General features: G+C 43.6%; 1 protein-coding gene across 1 annotated transcript; it reads right to left on the bottom strand.

The window, feature by feature from the left end:
- Positions 1 to 21,403: 21,403 nt before the first annotated feature.
- On the bottom strand, positions 21,404 to 23,016 carry LOC119317360 (expansin-B11-like). The gene is made up of 4 exons (XM_037591799.1): positions 22,683 to 23,016; positions 22,465 to 22,577; positions 22,180 to 22,373; positions 21,404 to 22,067 (listed from the first exon to the last, which is right to left on the bottom strand). The coding sequence occupies exons 1-4, from the start codon at positions 22,918 to 22,920 to the stop codon at positions 21,743 to 21,745; spliced, it is 870 nt and encodes a 289-aa protein (XP_037447696.1). The 5' UTR covers positions 22,921 to 23,016; the 3' UTR covers positions 21,404 to 21,742.
- Between the last annotated feature and the right edge of the window lie 1,772 nt (positions 23,017 to 24,788).

Genomic DNA, 24,788 nt, shown 5'->3' with positions numbered 1-24,788 from the left:
GTTAGTAACCTCGCAAAAAAATCTTAGTTAGTAGGCTTCTAAAAAACTAAATTTAGTTGCGCTTCTAGAATAGCCTAGGTAAGGGGTAGCTTATTTCAGCATATTATAGAAGATAGCAAAAGAACTGGCATTTAGACATGTATTTTAAAAAAAGGAAACCTAAAAAACTAGTAAAGAGAAGTAGAAAAAAAAACAGAAAACCTGTGAAGGAACGAACAAAAACAGAAAAAAAAACAAAGAGTAAAAAAGAAAAACACGCAGGCCAGAGGTTCTACAGTACTGGGCTGACCCGCTTCTTCGCGTCCAGAGGCGAGAGCGACTTATGTCTCGCATGGTGCGAGAAATAGCCCTGGCGGTAAACGGGGAGTTTTTCTTTAGAGCCGCGCCTAGCCCAGTTAAATCAAAACCATTCAGCCTTTCAGGCCTACCAAATCCAGCCCAAAACAAGAAAGCACTGTCCATCCAACATCCGAAGGCACATTATAGACTCATTTTCATCTTTTTGACCTATCAAAGACATTTCTCCACTCTATTCCACAAAATTTCAACTTGATCATATGTCATTCACCAATCAACTTTGATTACATGTCATGCACCAATCAACTGTTTTTCCTACAATGAGCGTATCTCATGAAAGACGTAAATGAAGGTGGAAGAGAAGACTCAGAACATGTTGACCAAGCTTACATTTGAAAAAGATTATTTTCCCCGAATGTTTGACAAAGGTGAGTTGTGTGATTAAGGTTGTGTGCCCATCCGATAATGTAAAACCATATACCATGTTTGGGGCAGTAATGGATAATAAGTTGTACCACACAGGGCAAACATACCCTGTTCAAAAAACGGTGGCGTGACTAGTCAAGATCATTTCTCTTATCATTTCGGGGTATCAAGATCATACCCTATTCAGAAAACGGTGACGTGACATACATTTGCCAAGATCATTTATCTTATCACTTCGGGATGTCAGGTATACTATCGGCATTCAAGAAAGCAATGTTTCTTGCTTTTTTTGTAAGAGTAAAATACGTATAGTCTAGAGAAGGAGAGATAAAACCGCTTCCATGTGTCCGGTTTTTACAGAAATAGTGATTATAGTTAAAACTTACCCGGTTTTGAGACTTGAAGGATTAAATGTCTCTCAATTTTTTTCGAGAGGCCAAGTGTATACTTTTGGTGAACTTGATGATCAAAAACATAATTTTCTCTTAAAAACAATGTTCACAGTCTATTCGAAAAAAATGTAAAACCATGTATTTGAAATAAAATTGTACATCGTTTATTTAAAAAAATGTTCAACATGTATCAAAATAAGGTTCCACGTGTATACTAAAAATGTACAATGTGTATTGAAAAAGCAGACCCGTGTTGAAAAAACGATAATGAATAAACTAAATAGAGCCAAAGAAAACTGGTGAAGAAACACAGAAATAACAAAAAAAAAAGAAAAGCTATGAAAAAACCGAAGGAAATAGAAAAATGGAAGAAAACCAGCGAAAAAACCGTTACAAGCGGCACAAAGAAACAAAAGAAAGAAAGAAAAATCAGGCGGAAGCAGCTCGGGCGACTAACCTATAGCCATGACGGTAAACAGGGGGAGCTTTTCGGTGGTTCCTACATGATGCCCATTAGCGTCAAATCGTCGCAGGTTCGCTTAAATGAAGGGAAGCGAGGGACCGACATGAGCTGACCCAGTTGCAGCGAGGAAATGGTTTTGAACCTTCTAGAAGGTTCCCTGAACCGGTATTTTTCTGTTTTATTTTGTTTTACTTGTTTTTCCGGTTTTCTTTATTACTTCTGTTTTCCGTTTTATCTTTCCTTTTTTCTTCTTATTTCTTCCTTTTCTTTCCATTTCTACATTTTCTGTTTTTTATTTTTCTTCTGTTTTCATAAATACAAAATTTCCAAAAAATATTCAGAATTTTCAAAATTCATTTGACTTTTCAGAAAATGTTTGAAATTCCAGTTTCTTTTCACGTTTCAAAAAAAGTTCGAAATTCCCTTTTTGTTCACCGTATTGAAGAAAAATGTTCATCGTATAGTGAAAAAATGTTCGATTCCTATAAAAGAAGTTCAACGTGCATTTGAAAAAAAGTTCATCATATATTTAAAAAATGTTCAGTGTGTATTTGAATAATGTACACGGTATACTACGAGAAATGTTCAGTGAGTATTCTAAATTCATTTTTTTAAACTGTTCACAGTTCAGAAAACTTGTTCAGATTTTCGAAATCTGTTCACAATTTTAGAAATGAATATTCAAATTTTTATGGTTTCCAAACATTTGTCGCATTTTAAAGAAATTTTGTTCACATTTTTTCCAAGAAATGTTCAAAAAGTTGAGAAACCCCGGATCAAAAGAAATTTTGTTCACATTTAGTAGGTACTTTTAAATGTAGTGCTGCATATCATCCGTACTCAGTCCCTAGCTCAGCTGGCTAGCATGGCGAGGTTGGGAGTTCGAGTCCCATCGCATGCGCTTTTCTTTTTTTCGATTCGCTTTGTGCCTGCGAAATTGGCCGGCCCATTTGCGCGCCACATTTAGCGAAAGCTGCTCATTTTGACGCTCACGAGCGTCGAGCAGGAGCTTCGGAGCTTTTCTTTTAGAGCCGTGCGTTGCCTAGTGTTCTTTCTTTTTTCTGAAAGAATCTAGCCCAGTTAAATCTACTCTCCCTGATAAACCCATCCAGCCTTTCGGGCCAACCAGAGCCAGCCCAAAACAAGAAAACACTCTCCGCATGTGTTCATTTTTTTCTAGGCTAACACACGCTTACTCTTTATTGCTGAATAAAGCACATTATGGACCCATTTCGATCGTAGGCATTTCTCCACTCTAAGAATTTCAACTTGATCACATATCCTTCACTAATTTCCCTAAAAAAGAACATGCCATTCACTAATCATCCCCTCTTAGAATGAGGATATCGCTTGAAATACGCCAATGCAGGAGGGAGGGAAGACTCAGAAGATATTGCCCAAGCGTACATTTGGAAAAGATTCCTTTTTTCCAGATGTTTGACGAAGGTGTGTTGTGAGATTAAGGTTATGTATCCATCCGATAATTAAAACCCAATACCATATTTTCCATGCAAAACTCACTCCCATTTACATGTTTTGGTCAGTAATGTATAAGTTGTACCACATATGGCAAACATACCCTATTCAGAAAATGGTGACGTGACTAGTCAAGATAATTTCTCTTCTCATTTCAGGCTGTCAAGATCATACCCTGTTCAGAAAAACGGGGACGTGACATATCTTTGCCAATATCATTTCAGAAAAACGGGGTGTCAAGTATACTATCGGCATTCAAGAAAGCAAATGTTCTTGATTTCTCGCATAAAGAAAAAGGAAATATGTATAGTCTAAACGTTTTGCCTCTAAAAAGCAGAAGCACTTAAATTTTTGACAAGTTCCTGCCAAAGAAGAAAAACAACTGGGGCAAGTACAATCTACGCACTTCTGTTCGGAATCTACTCCAAGATAAGTAGTTCATATAGGGCTGGAAAAGAAGTTCGAAGCTCGTGAGCTAAACGAGTAGCTCGTGATTCGACTCGAACTCGAAAAATTACGAGTCGAGCCGAGTTTTAGTTTAAGATCGTTTATAGACCAAGTTAAACAAGTCAATCTCACGAATACTCGTGTAACTCGTTAGGCTTGGTACAAAAGATCAGCCACTTCCAATATAAAAAAAAATCAGCCACTCAGCACCCTATGTCCCAGGAGCACAACACAAGGCCTAACTGTTGAAGGCCCAACCGCCTAGGAGACTCATGCATTACAAGGAAATTACTATTGTTTAGTGATATATATATTTTTAATATATACATAATAATTTTTATAATGTTTGAGGATTTTATGTTCATATCTTTAACGAGCTTAACAAGTTAAACGAGCCAGCTCGTGAGTTATACGAATCAAGCCAATCTTAAATTTAAGCTCGTTAATAATAACGAGTCGAGTCGAGCTAGCTCATTAACAAAACGAGCTCTAGCGAGTCGAGCCGAGCTGGCTCGGCTCGGCTCGAATTCCAGCCCTAAGTTCATAGCTGTGCGTCCACTCCTTCGGTACTTTCCTACCCAGTTCCAATCTCCACGATTATTAATAATTAATCAAACCACCAACGAGAATATGAACGCAGAAGCTGGAGTATATACTAGTGTCAAGTTGCAGGTTCAACACTCAATAATTTCTCCCAACGAATTACACGCGGGGCGAAACCGTCGGCGGAGCAAACCCATGCATACGCACGCACACATGCGTAGTGGTAGTATACTACTACGTTCTTCACCGGCGAAAACAGGCAGCGTGCGTGGTGAAGTGAAGACTCCACCCACGGTCAGGATGGTGAAGTGAAGACTCCACCCACGGTCCACACTGAAATAGCCACCCCTTGATCGCGAAGAGTCTGTAATTTCGCAGTGTCCGTCCCGAATCAGTGTGGAGCAGTGGCGCAGGCCGCACAGCGCTCCTCCGGTTGCCGTTGCAACCGAATGCAGGTCTTGCCCCAACGAATTCCTCCCACCTGTCCCCCTTGTTTATCACTCGCCTCACATGGGGCACCACAATGGCAGGGCCAGGGGCCGAAACCGAAAGGCAGCGACAGTTACGGTCGGCCCCATCTGGAAGCTGACTCACCGCCCCCTACAGCCCTAGCTTTGCAACCGCCGGCGACGGCCCACGTGCATGTACCGACTCGCCGTCGCCGACACTCTGAAGCGCGAGCAGGACACGGTGCACGCTCCGGCATGTGGAGCTTGGAGATTTCGGCACGGATCACTGGTGCCATGCGTGTACACTGACCGCCCCATATGCCCGGAATACGATGCGCAAATCGCTCCGACATGCTGCCGCTCGTCGAGAGCACGGTTGCCCTGTGGGATCGCGACGCTGTCAATACGGCTCTATACATCTATAGTATTATAGTTGTGTATAGTCTAGTACGTGCGAAAACTGAGGAACTCGACGGGGACGGATGGATTGGAAGCATAGAGTAGACGATGTGCCAATCAGCACGCACGGCTGCCATGTGCGAGCTCCTCTCAGGTTCGCATATCGCATCCGCGCGCGGGAATCCCACCACATGCGCCGTGGGGGCGGGCGAGGAACGGCCGGCCGGCACAGTGGCGGGCGGGGCCATGCGCACGCCGGCTGCCGCTGCTGCTCGCTCGATCGATGATCGGTTGGTGACACGTACCGCGGAGGACCTCGACGCTGCTCCTCTCGCTCTCCGAAGGGATCCGATCCGGGACAAAGAGAGCGCAGCACATGAGCGCTCATCAAGGGCGGGGGGCTCAATCTTCGACTGACGTTGTGGAATGATTGGCCCGTGCTCGTGTGCGCGCCACATGGAGGGTCGCCATCGGCCCATGTGGACAGGGACGTGGTACCGGCCATCCATATCAGTCGGCGGGCGTGGGTCAGCTGCGGCACGAGAAAGGAAGGCCGGGTCTTTCCTGGCCGTCCGTTTAGTAGTTCTAGTGACACGGTGAAAACCCAAGGCATAAAGTAGCAGTAGCATGGTGATATGTGCGAGGTAAAATTATAGTCATTTCGCACTGGATATTCATGGTCATACGATGAATATACTTTCACCACTCTTTGCTTAACCGACCTCGGGGCATCTCCCGATGCCGACCCTCAGACCTCTCGTATCCGTCTGAACTTAGCTGTCCGGATCACGCAAGCCATCCAACCTCAACTCTCGTCGATCCGTGGAGCAGTTCGTACCGTAATTCTCCCGCAAAGCGAAACCAAACCAGGAGACTTTGCGGGAGTGCGGACATGAGCAAAGTAGGACTTCTACATCCCATGCACACCCAAAACTATGGCAGAGCCAAAAAAATTGTAGTTGTCCGCACTGTTTTCGCGGCAAAACCCCCCACACTCTTTTACTATCCTACCGCTCTCCACCCAATTCTCTCCTTTTTTCACCCACTCTCATTTTCTTCTCGTTACTGACGCACGGACTCACAGGAGAACCTACCGGAGACGAAGGTGGTGAGGGATCTAGAGGTCATGCTCGCCCAGAAAATCAACTCGGCGACACGGCAAAATCGTCGCGTCAAAACGAAAACCACAAAGGCGGCAACGCTAAAAAAGAGAAGGCCGGCGGAGGCGTAGGTGGTGGTCGTGGCGGTGGGCGTGCTAGTGGTTGATGTGGTGGAGGTCGGGGCCTGGGCCACGGGGCCCTGTCGTTGTCGCCGACCGTGCATTACAAGGGATTGTAGATCATTTGCAGCCAGATATGTAGTGTTGTGTAGATCATTTTGTAGCTGGATGTGCATTGTTGTATAGATCATTTATAGCTGAATATGCATTGTTGTGTAGATCAGCCGGATATGCATTGTTTTGTTGACCATCTGTAGCCGGATATGCATTGTTTTGTTGACTTTAAATGACTGTAGGACAATTTCCTATATTAAATGTGTAGGAGTTACATGTTTTTACAAAACACACACTGGCATCTCCATGGGGGTGCCTAAAGCAACTAAAAGGATAAGAAGGGGGAGAAGGGCTCTAAAAACAATCAAAGGGCATGTACTGGACTAAGTTTTGCAGGAAGGTAGTATTAATGTAGCCTTCAAGCTCATCAGATGATCTATACTTGAGCAGACCAAAGTCTTGTGTTAGACCTCCTAAGCCAGGAATTTTGTTGGATATGCATTGTTTTATTGATCATATGTAGCCGGATATGCATTGTTTTGTTGATCATTTGTTGCCGGATATGCATTGTTTTGTTGATCATTTGTAGCCAGATATGCATTGTTAACAATGTTTTCTTTTGTAGTCTTCTTGTGCGTGTAGTGTGTTTCTGAAGTCGGAGAAGAAAAACTTCATCGTCAAGCGTCGTTGTTTGAAGTTGAATGGACAACCTAAGTGGAACCTATACATTGTCAAGATCATCGCCCATGGCACCAAGGAAGAAACCGGCGATCCAACTAAGCCAACAAAAGAACCGCCCAATAAGGTTAGAAGAGGGGCACGGGGAAAGAAGGGAAGGAGGTGAGGGCGCAGCGAGAAGGTGCGGCGACCAAGATGACAGAGAGGTTTGAAGGAGGAGGCATACATCAAGCACTCAGACGTCAAGGAGGCATGCAAGGCTGAGAGTCTTAACATGTTGATGGCGGCGACCGCGAAGAAGCTCAAGTTCGAAGAGAAGAAGGCCATCCTCGAGAAGAAGGTGGAGATCGCAGCCGCTTCAGAGGACGTGAAGGCGATCACCTAGAAGATAGAGGATTTAGATGAGGAGGCAAGGATGATCATGCAAGCTGTTGATACGTCTCAAACGTATCTATAATTTTTATTGTTTCATATTATTATATTATCATTTTTATATACATTTTACATTAATTTATATTTTTTGTACTAACCTATTAATTTAATGCCCACTGTTGGTTCCTGTTTTCTGCTTGTTACTGTTTTAACAGAAAATCATATCTACGAAGGTCAAAATAAGTTGCCAATTTAAAATAAATTTTTTGGACGATAAGAAACACACGAAGCTTCGGGAGACCTCAAAAGGATCCCATGCTCTTGTTGAAGCTTGCATCGCGTCCTGTGCGTTAGTCGTGATGGTGTCGGTTGCCCATGCTCCTTTCATCGCGAGCTCTGTCTGGCGCCTTGACGGGGTCTAGCTCGTGGTGTGGACGTTCACCTCAGCAGTGCTATGTGCCTCTGCCCTGGGTTGCACATCTTGCAGCCAGTCGATTTTCAGCTTGCTCTAGTGTTGCCTTTGAGATCTACGCTACTCTTGGGCATCAATGTTGTGATGGATATGGTTTTGAGCAAAAGCTCTACGACAATGGTGCCTGTGGGTGTCCATTCCCTTTTGGTATCGCAATGAACACTTGTCTTTTCTTTGCGATGGTGGTCGTGCTCGGTTTGGCAATGGCCCTACTATCCTCCAATGTTGCCTTTGGGCGTTCTCTTGCTGTCATCTACTCTTTTTTTGGTGTTGCTTTTTGGTTTGGTTGGTCATGGCAATTTGGATCGTGCTTTGTTTGGGTCCGTGGATGCCGGAGCGATGACTCTGAACAATGGATGTGCGCCAAGGAAGTGATCTCGAATGGAGGTGTGGCTGCAACTCTAGGGTGTAGGCTAGCCGCTCAGTGTTGCATGGGTTGTGACCTGATGCAATGAGGGTAGTGAGTTCGTCGGCCCGGTAGACACGATCTAATGGGTTCGTCTGGCTAGTATGTTGGGACAACAACGGCCGTAGATGTTCCGCGTAACTTTTGTGGTCTGCGGGCGATCGTCTCACGTAGCAAGGGCTACAATGTGTCCGAGCGGCGCAGTGTTGTGGCTCGCATGCGAGCTAGGGAAGTTGAGTGGTGGCTCCGGATCCTGGTGTTTGACTGTGTTTTGTGATTATGATCTAGTGTTGTGTGGTTGACAAGTCCTCGTTGAGTTTGCAATTTTTGGTTTGCTTTTTCTCATAAATGAGTCGTCAGTTTTTGATTAGATTTCCCTTATAAATAGAATCAACAATAAGAAAGAACAACTTTTATGGAATGGTTCAGAGACTTTCAAGTAGCAGATTGTCCCAATTGGCTGGTGACAGGGGATTTTAATTACATCAGATACGCACAGGACATAAACAGAGATGGGAGCAATATTTCTGACATGTTTGCTTTCAATGAAGCTATTAATAATCAATCTCTGGTTGAGATCCTACTTAAGGGTAGGAAATTTACTTGGAGTAATATGCAGGATGCTCCCCTTCTTGAGAAACTTGACTGGTGCTTCACCACTGAATATTGGACACTGACCTACCCAACAACTTTTACTCATCCTCTGGTAAGAACTACTTCGGATCATATCCCAATCTTGATCAAAATTGGCATAACTATTCCTAAATCACAATTTTTTAGGTTTGAGAATCATTGGCTGCTTCATCATGATTTCAAGGATCTTGTCTCAAGGAACTGGACACAAGAAGACACAGTAAAGGATAGTGCCAAGAGGATTGCAGTCAAGCTCAAGAGATTAAGGAAAGGGATCAAACTTTGGGCCAGAGACAAATCCGATCTCAAGAAGATCATTGAGAACTCAAACTTGATGATCTTATGTTATGATAATATTGAGGAATTCAGACCCCTGAGTCTTATTGAAGCTAATGGGAGGGCTATTATCAAATCACATCTTGCAGATATCTTGGAACACCAGACTTTACTAGAAACATAGAGCTACCATTAGGCAAATTAAAGTGGGAGAGGCCAACACTAAATACGTTTAGGCAAAAGCAACAGTAAAATTCAGGCATAACAATATATCTATGTTAAAAAATGAGGATGGAAATGAGCATCAGGATCATAATGCAAAAGCAGCCATTCTTTTCAGAGCTTTCAAGGAAATGTTGGGCACATCGTTAACTGCATAGAACCCACTTCTCCTGCATCACCTTTTGTTGCAACCTGAAGACCTGGATACTCTAGAAACCCCTTTCTCAAAAGAAGAAATTGACAAAATGATCAAGGAGATGCCCACTGATAAATCACCAGGTCCTGATGGTTTTAATGCAGCCTTTATCAAGCACTGTTGGGAGATTATTGCAGAGGATTTCTATAAACTCATTGAGGACTTTCACAATGGCATTGTAAACCTACAAAGCGTCAACTACTCATTTATCACCCTGATCCCCAAATCAGATGCTGCATGCATGCCAGTTGAATTTAGACCCATTTCCCTCCTAAACTGCACATTGAAGATTATCACCAAGCTACTGGCTAACAGGCTACAGAAGGTTATTGTCCAGATGATTCACAAAACCAATATGGTTTCTTACATAAAAGATGCATTCAAGATTGCCTTACTTGGGGGTATGAATATATCCATCAATGCCATCAATCAAAGAAGGAAACTGTACTCCTGAAATTGGATTTTGAGAAGGCTTTTGATATGCTAAATCATGAGACTCTGATTGATATCCTGAAAGCCAAAGGATTTGGGGTTAAGTGGATCAACTGGATTAAGATGATCTATGGCACTGGCTACTCTTCAATTCTCCTCAATGGAATCCCTGGAAAACAATTTCTCTGCAAAAAAGGGGTCAGACAAGGAGATCAACTCTCTCCTTTAATCTTTGTACTGGCAGCTGATTTACTTCAAACCATGATGAATGAAGCCATGTAGAACTCTCTGATCAGCTCTCCTCTCCAGCATAATTCATGCCCTAATTATCCTATAATACAATATGCTGATGATACCATTTTAGTGGTTAATGCTGATGCACAACAACTCTCACACATAAAGAGTCTCCTGCTTCATTTTGCTGCATACACTGGGCTCAAGGTGAATTACTCCAAATCAACCATGATTTCCATCAACACACCTGAGAATAGGATGTAACAGCTTTCTGAACCGCTGGGTTGTAAAATTGGCACACTACCTCATACCTATCTTGGACTCCCTCTCAGTATCACCAAACCCAAAGTTATTTATTATGTGCCAATGTTGAAGAAGATTGAAACTAGATTGCTAAGCTGCTCCACTCTGCTTTCTACTGGTGATAAACTTACTTTGCTCAAGTGAGTCTTCACAAGCATGCCCACATTCTTCATGTGCACCCTCTCCCTTCCCAAAACAATGGTTAAGCAAATCAACATTTACCTCAAACAATGTTTCTGGAGAAAATTTGGCACTCTTGAGTCTGGGACCCTATTAATTTCATGGGACAAGGTATGTAAACCAAAAGAATATGGGGGATTAGGTGTCCTAGACATTGGCACACATAACCAATCAGTGTTGATGAAGTTTCTTCACAAGTTCCTCAACAAAGCAGATATCCCATGGGTGCAGATAATATGGGAGACATACTGTCAATCTTCTTTGCCAGGAGACAGGGTAGTTGGATCATTTTGGTGCAGGGAGATCTGCAAACTACTGCCAAATTATAAGAGAGATGCCATTTGTAAGGCAGGGGTAGGAGACACTACCCTCTTTTGGTCTGATAATTGGATGGGCATGCCACTTTCACTCACTTACCCGGAGCTCTTCTCATTTGCCATGGAAAATAAAATCACTTTGTCCCAGGTGATGGAGCAGCAGGACACCAGTCATCTTTTTCATAGACCTTTGTCCCTGCAGGCATATCAACAGTTCAATGCATTGACTCAAGACCTCAACTCCAGAGGGACAATCATTGCTCAAGATAGATGGCATTACACCTGGAACTGTAATCACTATTCTTCCATGAGGATGTACCAAGCCTTTAAAAAACAGAGATTCACCATAACATTTTCAAGCATATTTGGAGCTCCTCATGCAGACTAAGGCGTAAGATTTTCTTCTGGATGCTCTATCAAGACAGATTGAACACAAGGAATTGTTGGGGAACATAGTAATTTCAAAAAAATTCCTACACACACGCAAGATCATGGTGATTCATAGCAACAAGAGGGGAGAGTGATGTCTACGTACCCTCGTAGACCGAAAGCGGAAGCGTTAGTACAACGCGGTTGATGTAGTCGTACGTCTTCATGATCCGACCGATCAAGTACCGAACGCACGGCACCTCCGAGTTCTGCACACGTTCAACTCGATGACGTCCCTCGAACTCCGATCTAGCCGAGCTTTGAGGGAGAGTTCCGTCAGCATGACGGCGTGGTGACGATGATGATGTTCTACCGACGCAGGGCTTCGCCTAAGCACCGCTACAATATGACTGAGGTGGATTATGGTGGAGAGGGGCACCGCACACAGCTAAGAGATCAAGAGATCAATTGTTCTGTCTATGGGGTGCCCCCTTGCCCCCGTATATAAAGGAGGGAGGGGGAGGTGCGGCCAGCCCCTAGGGGTGTGCCTGGAGGAGTCCTACTCCCATCGGGAGTAGGACTCCCCCCTCTTGCCTTGTTGGAGAAGGAAAGGGGAAGGGGGAAAGAGGAAAGGGGGGCGCTGCCCCCCCTCCTTGTCCTATTCGGAGTAGGGGGGAGGGGGCGCGTGACCTGCCCTGACCGGCCCTCCTCTTCTCCCTTAGGGCTCATGTAGGCCCATTAACCCCCAGGGGGGTTCCGGTAACCCCCCGGTACTCCGGTAAAATTCCGATTTCACCCAGAATGATTCCGATCTCCAAATATAGGCTTCCAATATATCAATCTTTATGTCTCTACCATTTCGATACTCCTCGTCATGTCCGTGATCACATCCGGGACTCCGAACAACCTTCGGTACATCTAAACACAAAAACCCTAATTACGATCGTCACCGAACTTTAAGAGTGCGGACCCTATGGGTTCGAGAACTATGTAGAGATGACCGAGACACGTCTTCGGTGAATAACCAATAGCGGAACCTGGATGCTCATATCCTACATATTCTATGAAGATCTTTATCGGTCAAACCGCATAACAACATACGCTGTTCCCTTTGTCATCGGTATGTTACTTGCCCGAGATTCGATCGTCGGTATTCCAATACCTAGTTCAATCTCGTTACCAGCAAGTCTCTTTACTCGTTCCGTAATACATCATTTCGCAACTAACTCATTAGTTGCAATGCTTGCAAGGCTTAAGTGATGTGCATTACCGAGTGGGCCCAGAGATACCTCTCCGACAATCGGAGTGACAAATCCTAATCTCGAAATACGCCAACCCAACAAGTACCTTCGGAGACACCTGTAGAGCACCTTTATAATCACCTAGTTACGTTGTGACGTTTGGTGGCACACAAAGTGTTCCTCCGGTAAACGGGAGTTGCATAATCTCATAGTCATAGGAACATGTATAAGTCATGAAGAAAGCAATAGCAACAAACTAAACGATCAAGTGCTAAGCTAACGGAATGGGTCAAGTCAATCACATTATTCTCCTAATGATGTGATCCCGTTAATCAAATGACAACTCATGTCTATGGTTAGAAAACTTAACCATCTTTGATCAACGAGCTAGTCAAGTAGAGGCATACTAGTGACACTCTGTTTGTCTATGTATTCACACATGTATTATGTTTCCGGTTAATACAATTCTAGCATGAATAATAAACATTTATCATGATATAAGGAAATAAATAATAACTTTATTATTGCCTCTAGGGCATATTTCCTTCAGTCTCCCACTTGCACTAGAGTCAATAATCTTGTTCACATCGCCATGTGATTTAACACCAATAGTTCACATCACCATGTGATTAACACCCATAGTTCACATCATCATGTGACCAACACCCAAAGGGTTTACTAGAGTCAATAATCTATTTCACATTGCTATGTGATTAATACCCAAAGAGTAGTAAGGTGTGATCATGTTTTGCTTGTGAGAGAAGTTTAGTCAACGGGTCTTCCACATTCAGATCTGTAAGTATTTTGTAAATTTCTATGTCAACAATGCTCTGCACGGAGCTACTCTAGCTAATTGCTCCCACTTTCAATATGTATCTAGATTGAGATTTAGAGTCATCTGGATCAGTGTCAAAACTTGCATCGACGTAACCCTTTATGACGAACCTTTTGTCACCTCCATAATCGAGAAACATATCCTTATTCCACTAAGGATAATTTTGACCAATGTCCAGTGATCTACTCCTAGATCACTATTGTACTCCCTTGCCAAACTCAGGGAAGGATATACAATAGGTCTGGTACACAACATGGCATACTTTATAGAACCTATGGCTGAGGCATAGGGAATGAATTTCATTCTCTCTCTCTCTATCTTCTGTCATGGTCGGGTTTTGAGTCTTACTCAACTTCACACCTTGTAACACAGGCAAGAACTCCTTCTTTGACTGTTCCATTTTGAACTACTTCAAAATCTTGTCAAGGTATGTACTCATTGAAAAACTTATCAAGCGTCTTGATCTATCTCTATAGATCTTGATGCTCAATATGTAAGCAGCTTCACCGAGGTCTTTCTTTGAAAAACTCCTTTCAAATATTCCTTTATGCTTTGTAGAATAATTCTACATTATCTCCGATCAACAATATGTCATTCACATATACTTATCAGAAATGCTGTAGTGCTCCCACTCACTTTCTTGTAAATACAGGCTTCACCGCAAGTCTGTATAAAACTATATGCTTTAATCAACTTATTAAAGTATATATTCCAACTCCGAGATGCTTGCGCCAGTCCATAGATGGATCACTGGAGCTTGCATATTTTGTTAGTACCTTTAGGATTGACAAAACCTTCTGGTTGCATCATAAACAACTCCTCTTTAATAAATCCATTAATGAATGCAGTTTTGTTTATCCATTTGCCAGATTTCATAAAATGCGGCAATTGCTAACATGATTCAGACAGACTTAAGCATAGATACGAGTGAGAAACTCTCATCGTAGTCAACACCTTGAACTTGTCGAAAACCTTTTTACGACAATTCTAGCTTTGTAGATAGTAACACTACTATCAGCGTCCGTCTTCCTCTTGAAAATCCATTTAATCTTAATGGCTCGCCGATCAATGGCCAAGTCAATCAAAGTCCATACTTTGTTCTCATACATGGATCTCGTCTCAGATTTCATGGCCTCAAGCCATTTCGCGGAATCTGGGCTCATCATCGCTTTCTCATAGTTCGTAGGCTCGTCATGGTTAAGTAACATGACCTCCAGAACAGGATTGTCGTACCACTCTGGTGCGGATCTCACTCTGGTTTACCTACGAGGTTTAGTAGTAACTTGATCTGAAGTTACGTGATCATCATCATTAGCTTCCTCACTAATTGGTGTAGTAGTCACAGGAACAAATTTCTGTGATGAACTACTTTCCAATAAGGGAGCAGGTACAGTTACCTCATCAAGTTCTACTTTCCCCCCACTCACTTCTTTCGAGAGAAACTCCTTCTTTAGAAAGGATCCATTCTCAGCAATGAATACCTTGCCTTCGGATCTGTGATAGAAGGTGTACCCAACATTTTTTTTTGGGTATCCTATGAAGATGCACTTCTCCGATTTGGGTTTGAGCTTATCAGGTTGAAACTTTTTCACATAAGCATTGCAACCTCAAACTTTAAAAAACGACAACTTAGGTTTCTTGCCAAACCATAGTTCATACGGTGTCGTCTCAATGGATTTAGATGGTGCCCTATTTAATGTGAATGTAGCTGTCTCTAATGCATAACCCCAAAACGATAGTCGTAAATCGGTAAGAGACATCATAGATCGCACCATACCTAATAAAGTACGGTTACGATGTTCGGACACACCATTACATTGTGGTGTTCCAGGTGGCGTGAGTAGTGAAACTATTTCACATTGTTTTAACTGAAGGCCAAACTCGTAACTCAAATATTTTACTTCTGCGATCATATCGTAGAAACTTTTATTTTTGTTACGATGATTCTCCACTTCACTCTAAAATTCTTTGAACTTTTCAAATGCTTCAGACTTGTGTTTCATCAAGTAGATATACTCATATCTGCTCAAATCATCTGTGAAGATCAGAAAATAATGATACCTACCGCGAGCCTTAATATTCGTCGGACCACATACATCAGTATGTATGATTTCTAACAAATCTGTTGCTCGCTCCATTCTTTTGGAGAACGGAGTCTTAGTCATCTTGCCCATGAGGCATGATTCGCAAGCATCAACTGATTCATAATCAAGTGATTCTAAAAACCCATCAGCATGGATTTTCTTCATGCGCTTTACACCAATATGACCTAAACGGCAGGGCCACAAATAAGTTGCACTATCATTATTAACTTTGCATCTTTTGGCTTCAATATTATAAAAATTGTATCACCACGATCGAGATCCAACAAAACATTTTCATTGGGTGTATGACCATAGAAGGTTTTATTCATGTAAACAGAACAACAATTATTCTCTAACTTACATGAATAACTATATTGCAATAAACATGATCCAATCATATTCATACTCAACGCAAACACTAAATAATATTTATTTTAGATTTAACACTAATCCTGAAAGTATAGGGAGTGTGTGATGATGATCATATCAATCTTGGAACCATTTCCAATACACATCATCACTTCACCCTTAACTAGTCTCTGTTCATTCTGCAACTCCCGTTTCGAGTTACTATTCTTAGCAACTAGATTAGTATCAAATACTAAGGGGTTGCTATAAACATTAGTAAAGTACACATCAATAACATGTATATCAAATATACCTATGTTCACTTTGCCATCCTTCTTATCTGCCAATTACTTGGGGTAGTTCCGCTTCCAATGACCAGTCCCTTTGCAGTAGAAGCACTCAGTTTCAGGCTTAGGTCAAGACTTGGTTTTTTTTCACTTGAGCAGCAACTTGTTTACCGTTTTTCTTGAAGTTCCCCTTTCTTCCCTTTGTCCCTTTACTTGAAACTAGTGGTTTTGTTTACCATCAACACTTGATACTTTTCTTGATTTCTACCTTCGTCGATTTCAGCATCACGAAGAGCTTGGGAATTGTTTCCGTTATCCCTTGCATATTATAGTTCATCACGAAGTTCTACTAACTTGGTGGTGGTGACTAGAGAATTTTGTCAATCACTATTTTATTTGGAAGATTAACTCCCACTTGATTCAAGCGATTGTAGTACCCAGACAATCTGAGCACATGCTCACTGCTTGAGCTATTCTCCTCCATCTTTTAGCTATAGAACTTGTTGGAGACTTCATATCTCTCAACTCGGGTATTTACTTGAAATATTAACTTCAACTCCTGGAACATCTCATATGGTCCATGACGTTCAAAACGTCTTTGAAGTCCCGATTCTAAGCCGTTTAAGCATGGTGCACTAAACTATCAAGTAGTCATCATATTGAGCTAGCCAAACGTTCATAACATCTGCATCTGCTCCTGCAATAGGTTCGTCACCTAGCGGTGCATCAAGGACATAATTCTTCTGTGCAACAATGAGGATAAACCTTAGATCACGGATCCAATCCGCATCATTGCTACTAACATCTTTCAACTTAGTTTTCTCTAGGAACATATCAAAAATAAAACATGGGAGCTAAACGCGAGCTATTGATCTACAACATAGATATGCTAATACTACCAGGACTAAGTTCATGATAAATTAAAGTTCAATTAATCATATTACTTAAGAACTCCCACTTAGATAGACATCCCTCTAGTCATCTAAGTGATCACGCGATCCAAATCAACTAAACCATAACCGATCATCACGTGAAATGGAGTAGTTTTTAGTGGTGAACATCACTATGTTGATCATATCTACTATATGATTCACGCTCGACCTTTTGGTCTTAGTGTTCCGAGGCCATATCTGCATATGCTAGGCTCGTCAAGTTTAACCTGAGTATTCTGCGTGTGCAAAACTGGCTTGCACCCGTTGTAGATGGACGTAGAGCTTATCACACCCGATCATCACGTGGTGTCTGGGCACGACGAACTTTGGCAACGGTGCATACTTAGGGAGAACACTTTTTATCATGAAATTTAGTGAGAGATCATCTTATAATGCTACCGTCAATCAAAGCAAGATAAGATGCATAAAAGATAAACATCACATACAATCAAAATATGTGACATGATATGGCCATCATCATCTTGTGCCTTTGATCTCCATCTCCAAAGCATCGTCATGATTTCCATCGTCACCGGCATGACACCATGATCTCCATCACCTTGATCTATATCAATGTGTCGTCACATGGTCGTCTCGCCAACTATTGCTCTTGCAACTATTGCTATCGCATAGCGATAAAGTAAAGCAATTATTTGGCGCTTGCATCTTATGCAATAAAGAGACAATCATAAGGCTTCTGCCAGTTGCTGATAACTTCAACAAAACATGATCATCTTATACAACAACTTATGTCTCATCACGTCTTGACCATATCACATCACAACATGCCCTGCAAAAACAAGTTAGACGTCCTCTACTTTGTTATTGCAAGTTTTACGTGGCTGCTAAGGGCTTAGCAAGAACCGTTCTTACCTACGCATCAAAACCACAATGATAGTTTGTCAAGTTGGTGTTGTTTTAACCTTCGCAAGGACCGGACGTAGCCACACTCGGTTCAACTAAAGTTGGAGAAACTGACACCCGCTAGTCACCTGTGTGCATAGCACGGCGGTAAAACCAGTCTCGCGTAAGCGTACGCGCAATGTCGATCCGGGCCGCTTCATCCAACAATACCGCCGAACCAAAGTGTGACATGCTGGTAAGCAGTATGACTTATATCACCCACAACTCACTTGTGTTCTACTCGTGCATATTACATCAACGCATAAAACCTGGCTCGGATGCCACTGTTGGGGAACGTAGTAATTTCAAAAAAAATCCTACGCACACGCAAGATCATGGTGATGCATAGCAACGAGAGGGGAGAGTGATGTCTACGTACCCTCGTAGACCGAAAGTGGAAGCGTTAGTACAACGCGGTTGATGTAGTTGTACGTCTTCACGATCTGATCGATCAAGTACCGAACGCACAGCACCTCTGAGTTCTGCACACGTTCAACACGATGACGTCCCTCGAACTCCGATCCAGCCGAGCTTTGAGGGAGAGTTTCGTCAGCACGACGGCGTGGTGACGATGATGATGTTCTACCGACGCAGGGCTTCGCCTAAGCACCGCTACAATATGACCGAGGTGGATTATGGTGGAGAGGGGCACCGCACACAGCTAAGAGATCAAGAGATCAATTGTTCTGTCTATGGGGTGCTCCCTGCCCCCGTATATAAAGGAGGAAGGGAGAGGTGCGGCCGGCCCCTAGGGGTGCGCCTGGAGGAGTCCTACTCCCACCGGGAGTAGGACTCCCCCCTCTTGCCCTGTTGGAGAAGGAAAGGGGAAGGGGGAAAGACGAAAGGGGGGCGCCGCCCTTCCTCCTTGTCCTATTCGGACTAGGGGGGAGGGGGCGTGCGGCCTGCCCTGACCGGCCCTCCTCTTCTCCGTTAGGGCCCATGTAGGCCCATTAACCCCCGGGGGGGTTCCGGTAACCCCCCGGTACTCCGGTAAAATTCCGATTTCACCCAGAATGATTCCGATCTCCAAATATAGGCTTCCAATATATCAATCTTTATGTCTAGACCATTTCGATACTCCTCGTCATGTCCGTGATCACACCCGGGACTCCGAACAACCTTCGGTACATCAAAACACAAAAACCCTAATTACGATCATCACCGAACTTTAAGTGTGCGGACCTTACGGGTTCAAGAATTATGTAGACATGACCGAGACACATCTCCGGTCAATAACCAATAGCGGAACCTGGATGCTCATATCCTACATATTCTACGAAGATCTTTATCGGCCAAACCGCATAACAACATACGTTATTTCCTTTGTCATCGGTATGTTACTTGCCCGAGATTCGATCGTCGGTATTCCAATACCTAGTTCAATCTCGTTACCGGCAAGTCTCTTTACTTGTTCCGTAATACATCATTCCGCAACTAACTCATTAGTTGCAATGCTTGCAAGGCTTAAGTGATGTGCATTACCGAGTTGGCCCAGAGATACCTCTCCGACAATCGGGGTGACAAATCCTAATCTCGAAATACGCCAACCCAACAAGTACCTTCGGAGACACCTGTAGAGCACCTTTATAATCACCCAGTTATGTTGTGATGTTTGGTGGCACACAAAGTGTTCCTCCGGTAAACGGGAGTTGCATAATCTCATAGTCATAGGAACATGTATAAGTCATGAAGAAAGCAATAGCAACAAACTAAACGATCAAGTGCTAAGCTAACGGAATGGGTCAAGTCAATCACATCATTCTCCTAATGGTGTGATCCCGTTAATCAAATGACAACTCATGTCTATGGTTAGGAAACTTAACCATCTTTGATCAACGAGCTAGTCAAGTAGAGGCATACTAGTGACACTCTGTTTGTCTATGTATTTACACATGTATTATGTTTCCGGTTAATACAATTCTAGCATGAATAATAAACATTTATCATGATATAAGGAAATAAATAATAACTTTATTATTGCCTCTAGGGCATATTTTCTTCAGGAATATGCTTCATTGCAAAAGCATGTATCTACCTGACTACAATTGTGCTCTATGCTGACACCATACTGAAGAAACATCCCTACATCTTTTCTGGGACTGTCCATTTTCCATGGCATGTTGGGATCTAATTCTTCCAGATAAACAAAGAGGAGTCTCACCTCATGATGAAATCTCACTTGCCCTGAACACCTTGCCATTAGAGATTGCTTTTGACATAATCATCATGGGCTGCTCGGGAATATGGTCGGTTAGAAAAGACAAAGTCTTTAGATATGCACCTCCTCATCTCAATACATGGAAATTCTACCTCAAAGAGGGTTTATGTGCATCAGAATTGAGAGCTAAAGCAAAGAAGGCAGACAAGATCAGGACATGGGTTACTAACATGTTAGAACCAGAATAATTTTTGTTTATTTATGTTTCCTAGAGTGGGCATTGGTTAATCTGTACTTGAGACTTTGTTTTTTTTGTGCTTTATATATGAAAATACCGTAGAACAATTGTTCTACGGTTTCGTCTAAAAAAATAGAATCAACATGTCTTGTTCTTTAAAATGAGATAATATTCAGGTGGGGACCTCTCTCTGGTAATAGTTTCGGAAAAATGTTGTCGCGGGAGAACAAACTATACCGACTTGGACAAGAACATAATAGAAATAGCAAATCCACTAAATATTACTTATACACACGACCTTCAACTATTATGAGTATAATGCACACTCGTGTAGAAAATTGGGTATGGATGTTAATTTCTATAAGTGGATTGTCTTAATTTGTGAGAGCCACACGCGAAACCGGCTGGCCGCTATCCAGTTCAGGGCATGCATAATGCATAGCCTTAAGGTGATGTCTCGCATGCCATGTAGGATCGGATATGACGTAAAGTAGGTTCAGATAGAGAAGCGGGATCCTCTCCAGGAGGCGGGTGGTTGAAGAGAAAAGGTGTGGTCCGATGACAAAAGCTGAAAAGATTGAAGTGAAAGTAAAGATGCATGTGTACTAGAGTCTTTATTTTCTTATTTTTTTAATAAGGTCCACTAATGGTAGCTTGCATTGGGAAGAAAAAATAAATATAGTTGCCTCAAATTACTTTTTATCATGAAGCATATGTGTCCATATGCCACCATTGTACATGCCCTCATAATACCGAGCGGTAGTGTAGTACAACCAAGCCCTGTTTATCGAAAAGACGCAACCGAAGATTTTGTACGCATATTCACAGAGTAGTGCCTACATGTACGTACAAGTGTACAACTGAAGCTCCTTCATTAAAAGTACTTTCAACGAACGGTTTGTGTTAATAATTGAGTAGGGCAATCAGTATTCGCAACATTCAAGGCTCTGCTCCTTTGTCTACGTTTCCGGGAGAATCGCATGTGTCATCCTCGGCAAGCCGCCGGCATGACAGGCGAGCAGAATCAATACCGCAGCTACCGGTGGTTCCCAGTGCCCAGGCGGCAACGGTGTTCCTAGTACAGAGCATCGGTAATTTGCATCCTCTGTAATTCCCCTTTAATAAGCAAGTAGTAACCGTGGAATTTCATTTCTCTCAAGGATTGCGTGGTAAAAAAAACACACAACTTGGTACATCGACATGCAGCATTTTAGCTGCAGTTCAGTCGTCTCCTCGGTGACAAAGCAAGCAGAGGAAGGCAAAAAAAGAGAGGAAAATTACAGACGGATTAATGACACATGATACATCACTAGGGGAATGCAGAGACCAGGGAGGGAACATCACAGTTTTGCAAGCTCCTCCTCCTCATCTGACGCCGCCCTCGCAGCACCCGGACGCACATTCTTTCTTTTCGCGGTATAAATAAAATTCACACACGGAGCAGGTAAATATGGCCGTGACTCAGGGGTAGTTCACCAGGGAGCGGTACGTGGCCCCGGCCTTCCAGTTGGCGGGGATGACGTTGTTGACGACCAGCTTCCTGCCGGAGTCGGAGGTGAGCCGGAGCGAGAAGGGGGCGCGCAGCCGCCTGCCGTTGTTGAGGCGCCACAGCGCGCCCCAGTCCTGCGCCATGGGCGTCCAGGCGCCGCTGCCGGCCTCCTTGAGGGCCACTGCCTTGAGGTCGCCGTCGTCGTCCTCGAACTCGATCAGGGTCTTGAAGTAGAAGGGGTTGGCGCCCTGGTCCACCCTGAAGGCAATGTTGACGCCGGGGTACTTGCATGGCACCCTGCCATGGTTAACAGGAACGCCAAGATCAGCTCTACACATTTACTCCATTGTTTTCCGTGTAAACTGTAGGCTGAAGACTGAAGAGGATCCTATGTGGTCGTGCTGCGTACCTCTTGTACTGCATCCTGATGACCCCGCCGGCGCGGAGCTTGTCGGCCATGCCGGGCTTCGCCATGGCGCCCAGGGCGGTGCCGCTCATGTCGAAATGGCACGGCTCGCCGGGGTAGAGGTTGCCGGGGCTCAGGTCGGTGATCACCACGGTCACAGGCTTCCCGGAGCAGGCCGAGTTGCTCGTGCATTTAACCTGCGTACGCGACATGAACACATTTTGTCAGGACCAGCTGAGCCGACCACTTTGCACCATTAATGGAAGGGGCTTGGTGAGTTATGCTTACATCATAGCACGCGCCGCAGCCCTTGCCCGCCATGAACAGAGGCGAGCTCCCGGCGGCGATCATCGACGAGAACGGCCGGTGCCCGACAGCGGTCTGGTAGCCACACGCTCCGCCTGCAAATTTGTTTTCTTGTCATCAGTACTATCTTTCAGCTCGATGAATGTAGGTCCCATGGATTATGGACATAAGGCTGACAGTAAAGTAAGCAAGGCACTAACCGTCGCTCCCGTCGCCGTTGGGGTTGCCGTAATACGTGGCGCCGGCGGGCAACCAGCCGCCGCCGTATGCGGCGGACGAGGAGGGGTTAGTGATGGTCTGGTTTTTGTGGCCCTTGACTGGAGCAGGTTTGTGGTGCCCGCCCACCTTGGCGAGCTTGCGGGAGCAAGCAATGGGGCTCACAAGAAGCGAGAGCACTACCAGCGCGCCAAGCAGCGCTAGGGTGCAAGTTTTCGCCATTGCTGCTGCTGCAGATTGTAGCTTGCTAGCAAGCACTGGCACCAGGAGCTCGAAAATTTAGAGGCTGCGAGCTAGATAAGCTTAGCTCGAATGTTCGTTGGGTGAGTTGAAGGACTGGTCACGAGGTCAGTATTTATAGTGAAGCACTTGGGACCGGGGGTTCAGACGTACGTGGCGAATTATTGGGGAGAACGTGACGAGTTGGTGTGGAAGGAAAAAGCTAACCGAACTATTACTAATCTGCAGTAGTACCTACGAAAAATGCCAGCCAAAGTCGTGTAAAAAATTAGTAGACTGTACAATAGGAAAACGCACATGCTGAGAAGTTCAATCTGGACCTGTTATAAGCGCACTTTGTTGTAAGGTCAAACTTACCGTCTGTACTACTAGAAGTAGCTATAATGCTAATGGGCATCCATATAACTTCGTTGGTTAATGAGATAAGGACAACTATTTTGCCTCCGTTCTAAGAAAAAGGTGGTGGCTATGACACTCAATACTGAAGTAGTACCAAAATAAGTCTTGATTTTTGTTCCGAAAGGAGAGTAATATGCTAGATATGAGTAGAAAACCAAAGATGGGTGGTAAACAGACAAGCTATCGTTTCATTAATTGTTTGTTGATACCACCCATCTATCCATACCACATACAAATCTTAATTTTTAGTGAAACTTTAATATGCCAAATATAACACTTGTGAAAAATAGGGCTGGTGTTAATCTATAATAACTAGATGGAAAAGATTCCAAACGGCAACTTCCAATGAAACACATCCTCCTCACATGATAAGTTAATACATATCAACCTACGAAGCAAGTGAAACCACCACTACCGGAATAACTCTATATGCCTACGGCCTTATCTATGCCGACGGCTTTTTGTCGGGACCGTCGGCATAACTCGAGCTACGCAAACGGCCTGGGAAAAGCCGTCGGCATAGAGAAGCCGTCGGCATACCTCCATCTATGCCTACGGCAGCCGTAGGCATAGTTAGGCCGTCGGCATATATCGATCTATGCCTACGGTGGCCGTAGGCATAGTTAGGCTGTCGGCATAGATGTGGCCCTGGTGGCCCAGGGACAAACGGCGGGCTGACACCGTCAAATCTGTGCCGACGGCCCTGACGGCGGCCGTCAGCATAGATATTATTTATATTTTTTTACTAGGAGCTGCCACGTGGCAGATCTATGCCGACGGCAAAGCCGTAGGCATAGTTTCAGCCCCTGGCCGAGAACTATGCCTACGGCATGGCCGTAGGCATAGATATTATTTGTATTTTTAAATTATTTTTATTTTTTAAGTTAAATTTTGTTTAATTTAAATCTAACTTATCTAAACTTAAACATACACAAATTATACATCGATTTAGGGTAGAATTTTCCATAGATTATGAATATCCAGTTTGTTTTTGTTTTTGAGTATGTTAGAAATGTGGCCTCCTGTACTTTTGCATATAGGTCCTTCTGCTTTATTAAAATCATAAGTAATTGATACTTGGATTGATTTTGACGAAATTCATATGGTTTTTTATCAGAATCTTGAAAGGATTATGTGCTATACCATGTTTCAAATTTGAACAAACTTAAATCATGTTTGCTTCATCAGACTGTTTCAAGGATTGTGGTGGCGGGTGCAAAGGCAACTGGCTCAGGAGTGTGACCCTTCATGGACGCCGATGCCGTTGTCACTTGGAGGGAGGAAACGACCATGTCGGGTTGACACGAAGGGAATCTTATGGTGGGTTTGTCCCAGACCTTGTTCTCAAGTGTTCCTATGGGCCGACCTATCACAACCAGGTGAAAACGTCCATTGGTCAAAGATCGTCCGGTGAAAGTCAAAGGCGTAGTTTTCCGGGTCAATTTGTCCAG

This window comes from Triticum dicoccoides, chromosome 6A, assembly GCF_002162155.2.
Source record: "Triticum dicoccoides isolate Atlit2015 ecotype Zavitan chromosome 6A, WEW_v2.0, whole genome shotgun sequence".
Classification (NCBI taxonomy): domain Eukaryota; kingdom Viridiplantae; phylum Streptophyta; class Magnoliopsida; order Poales; family Poaceae; genus Triticum; species Triticum dicoccoides.
This window is presented reverse-complemented; position numbering and strand designations above follow the sequence as displayed.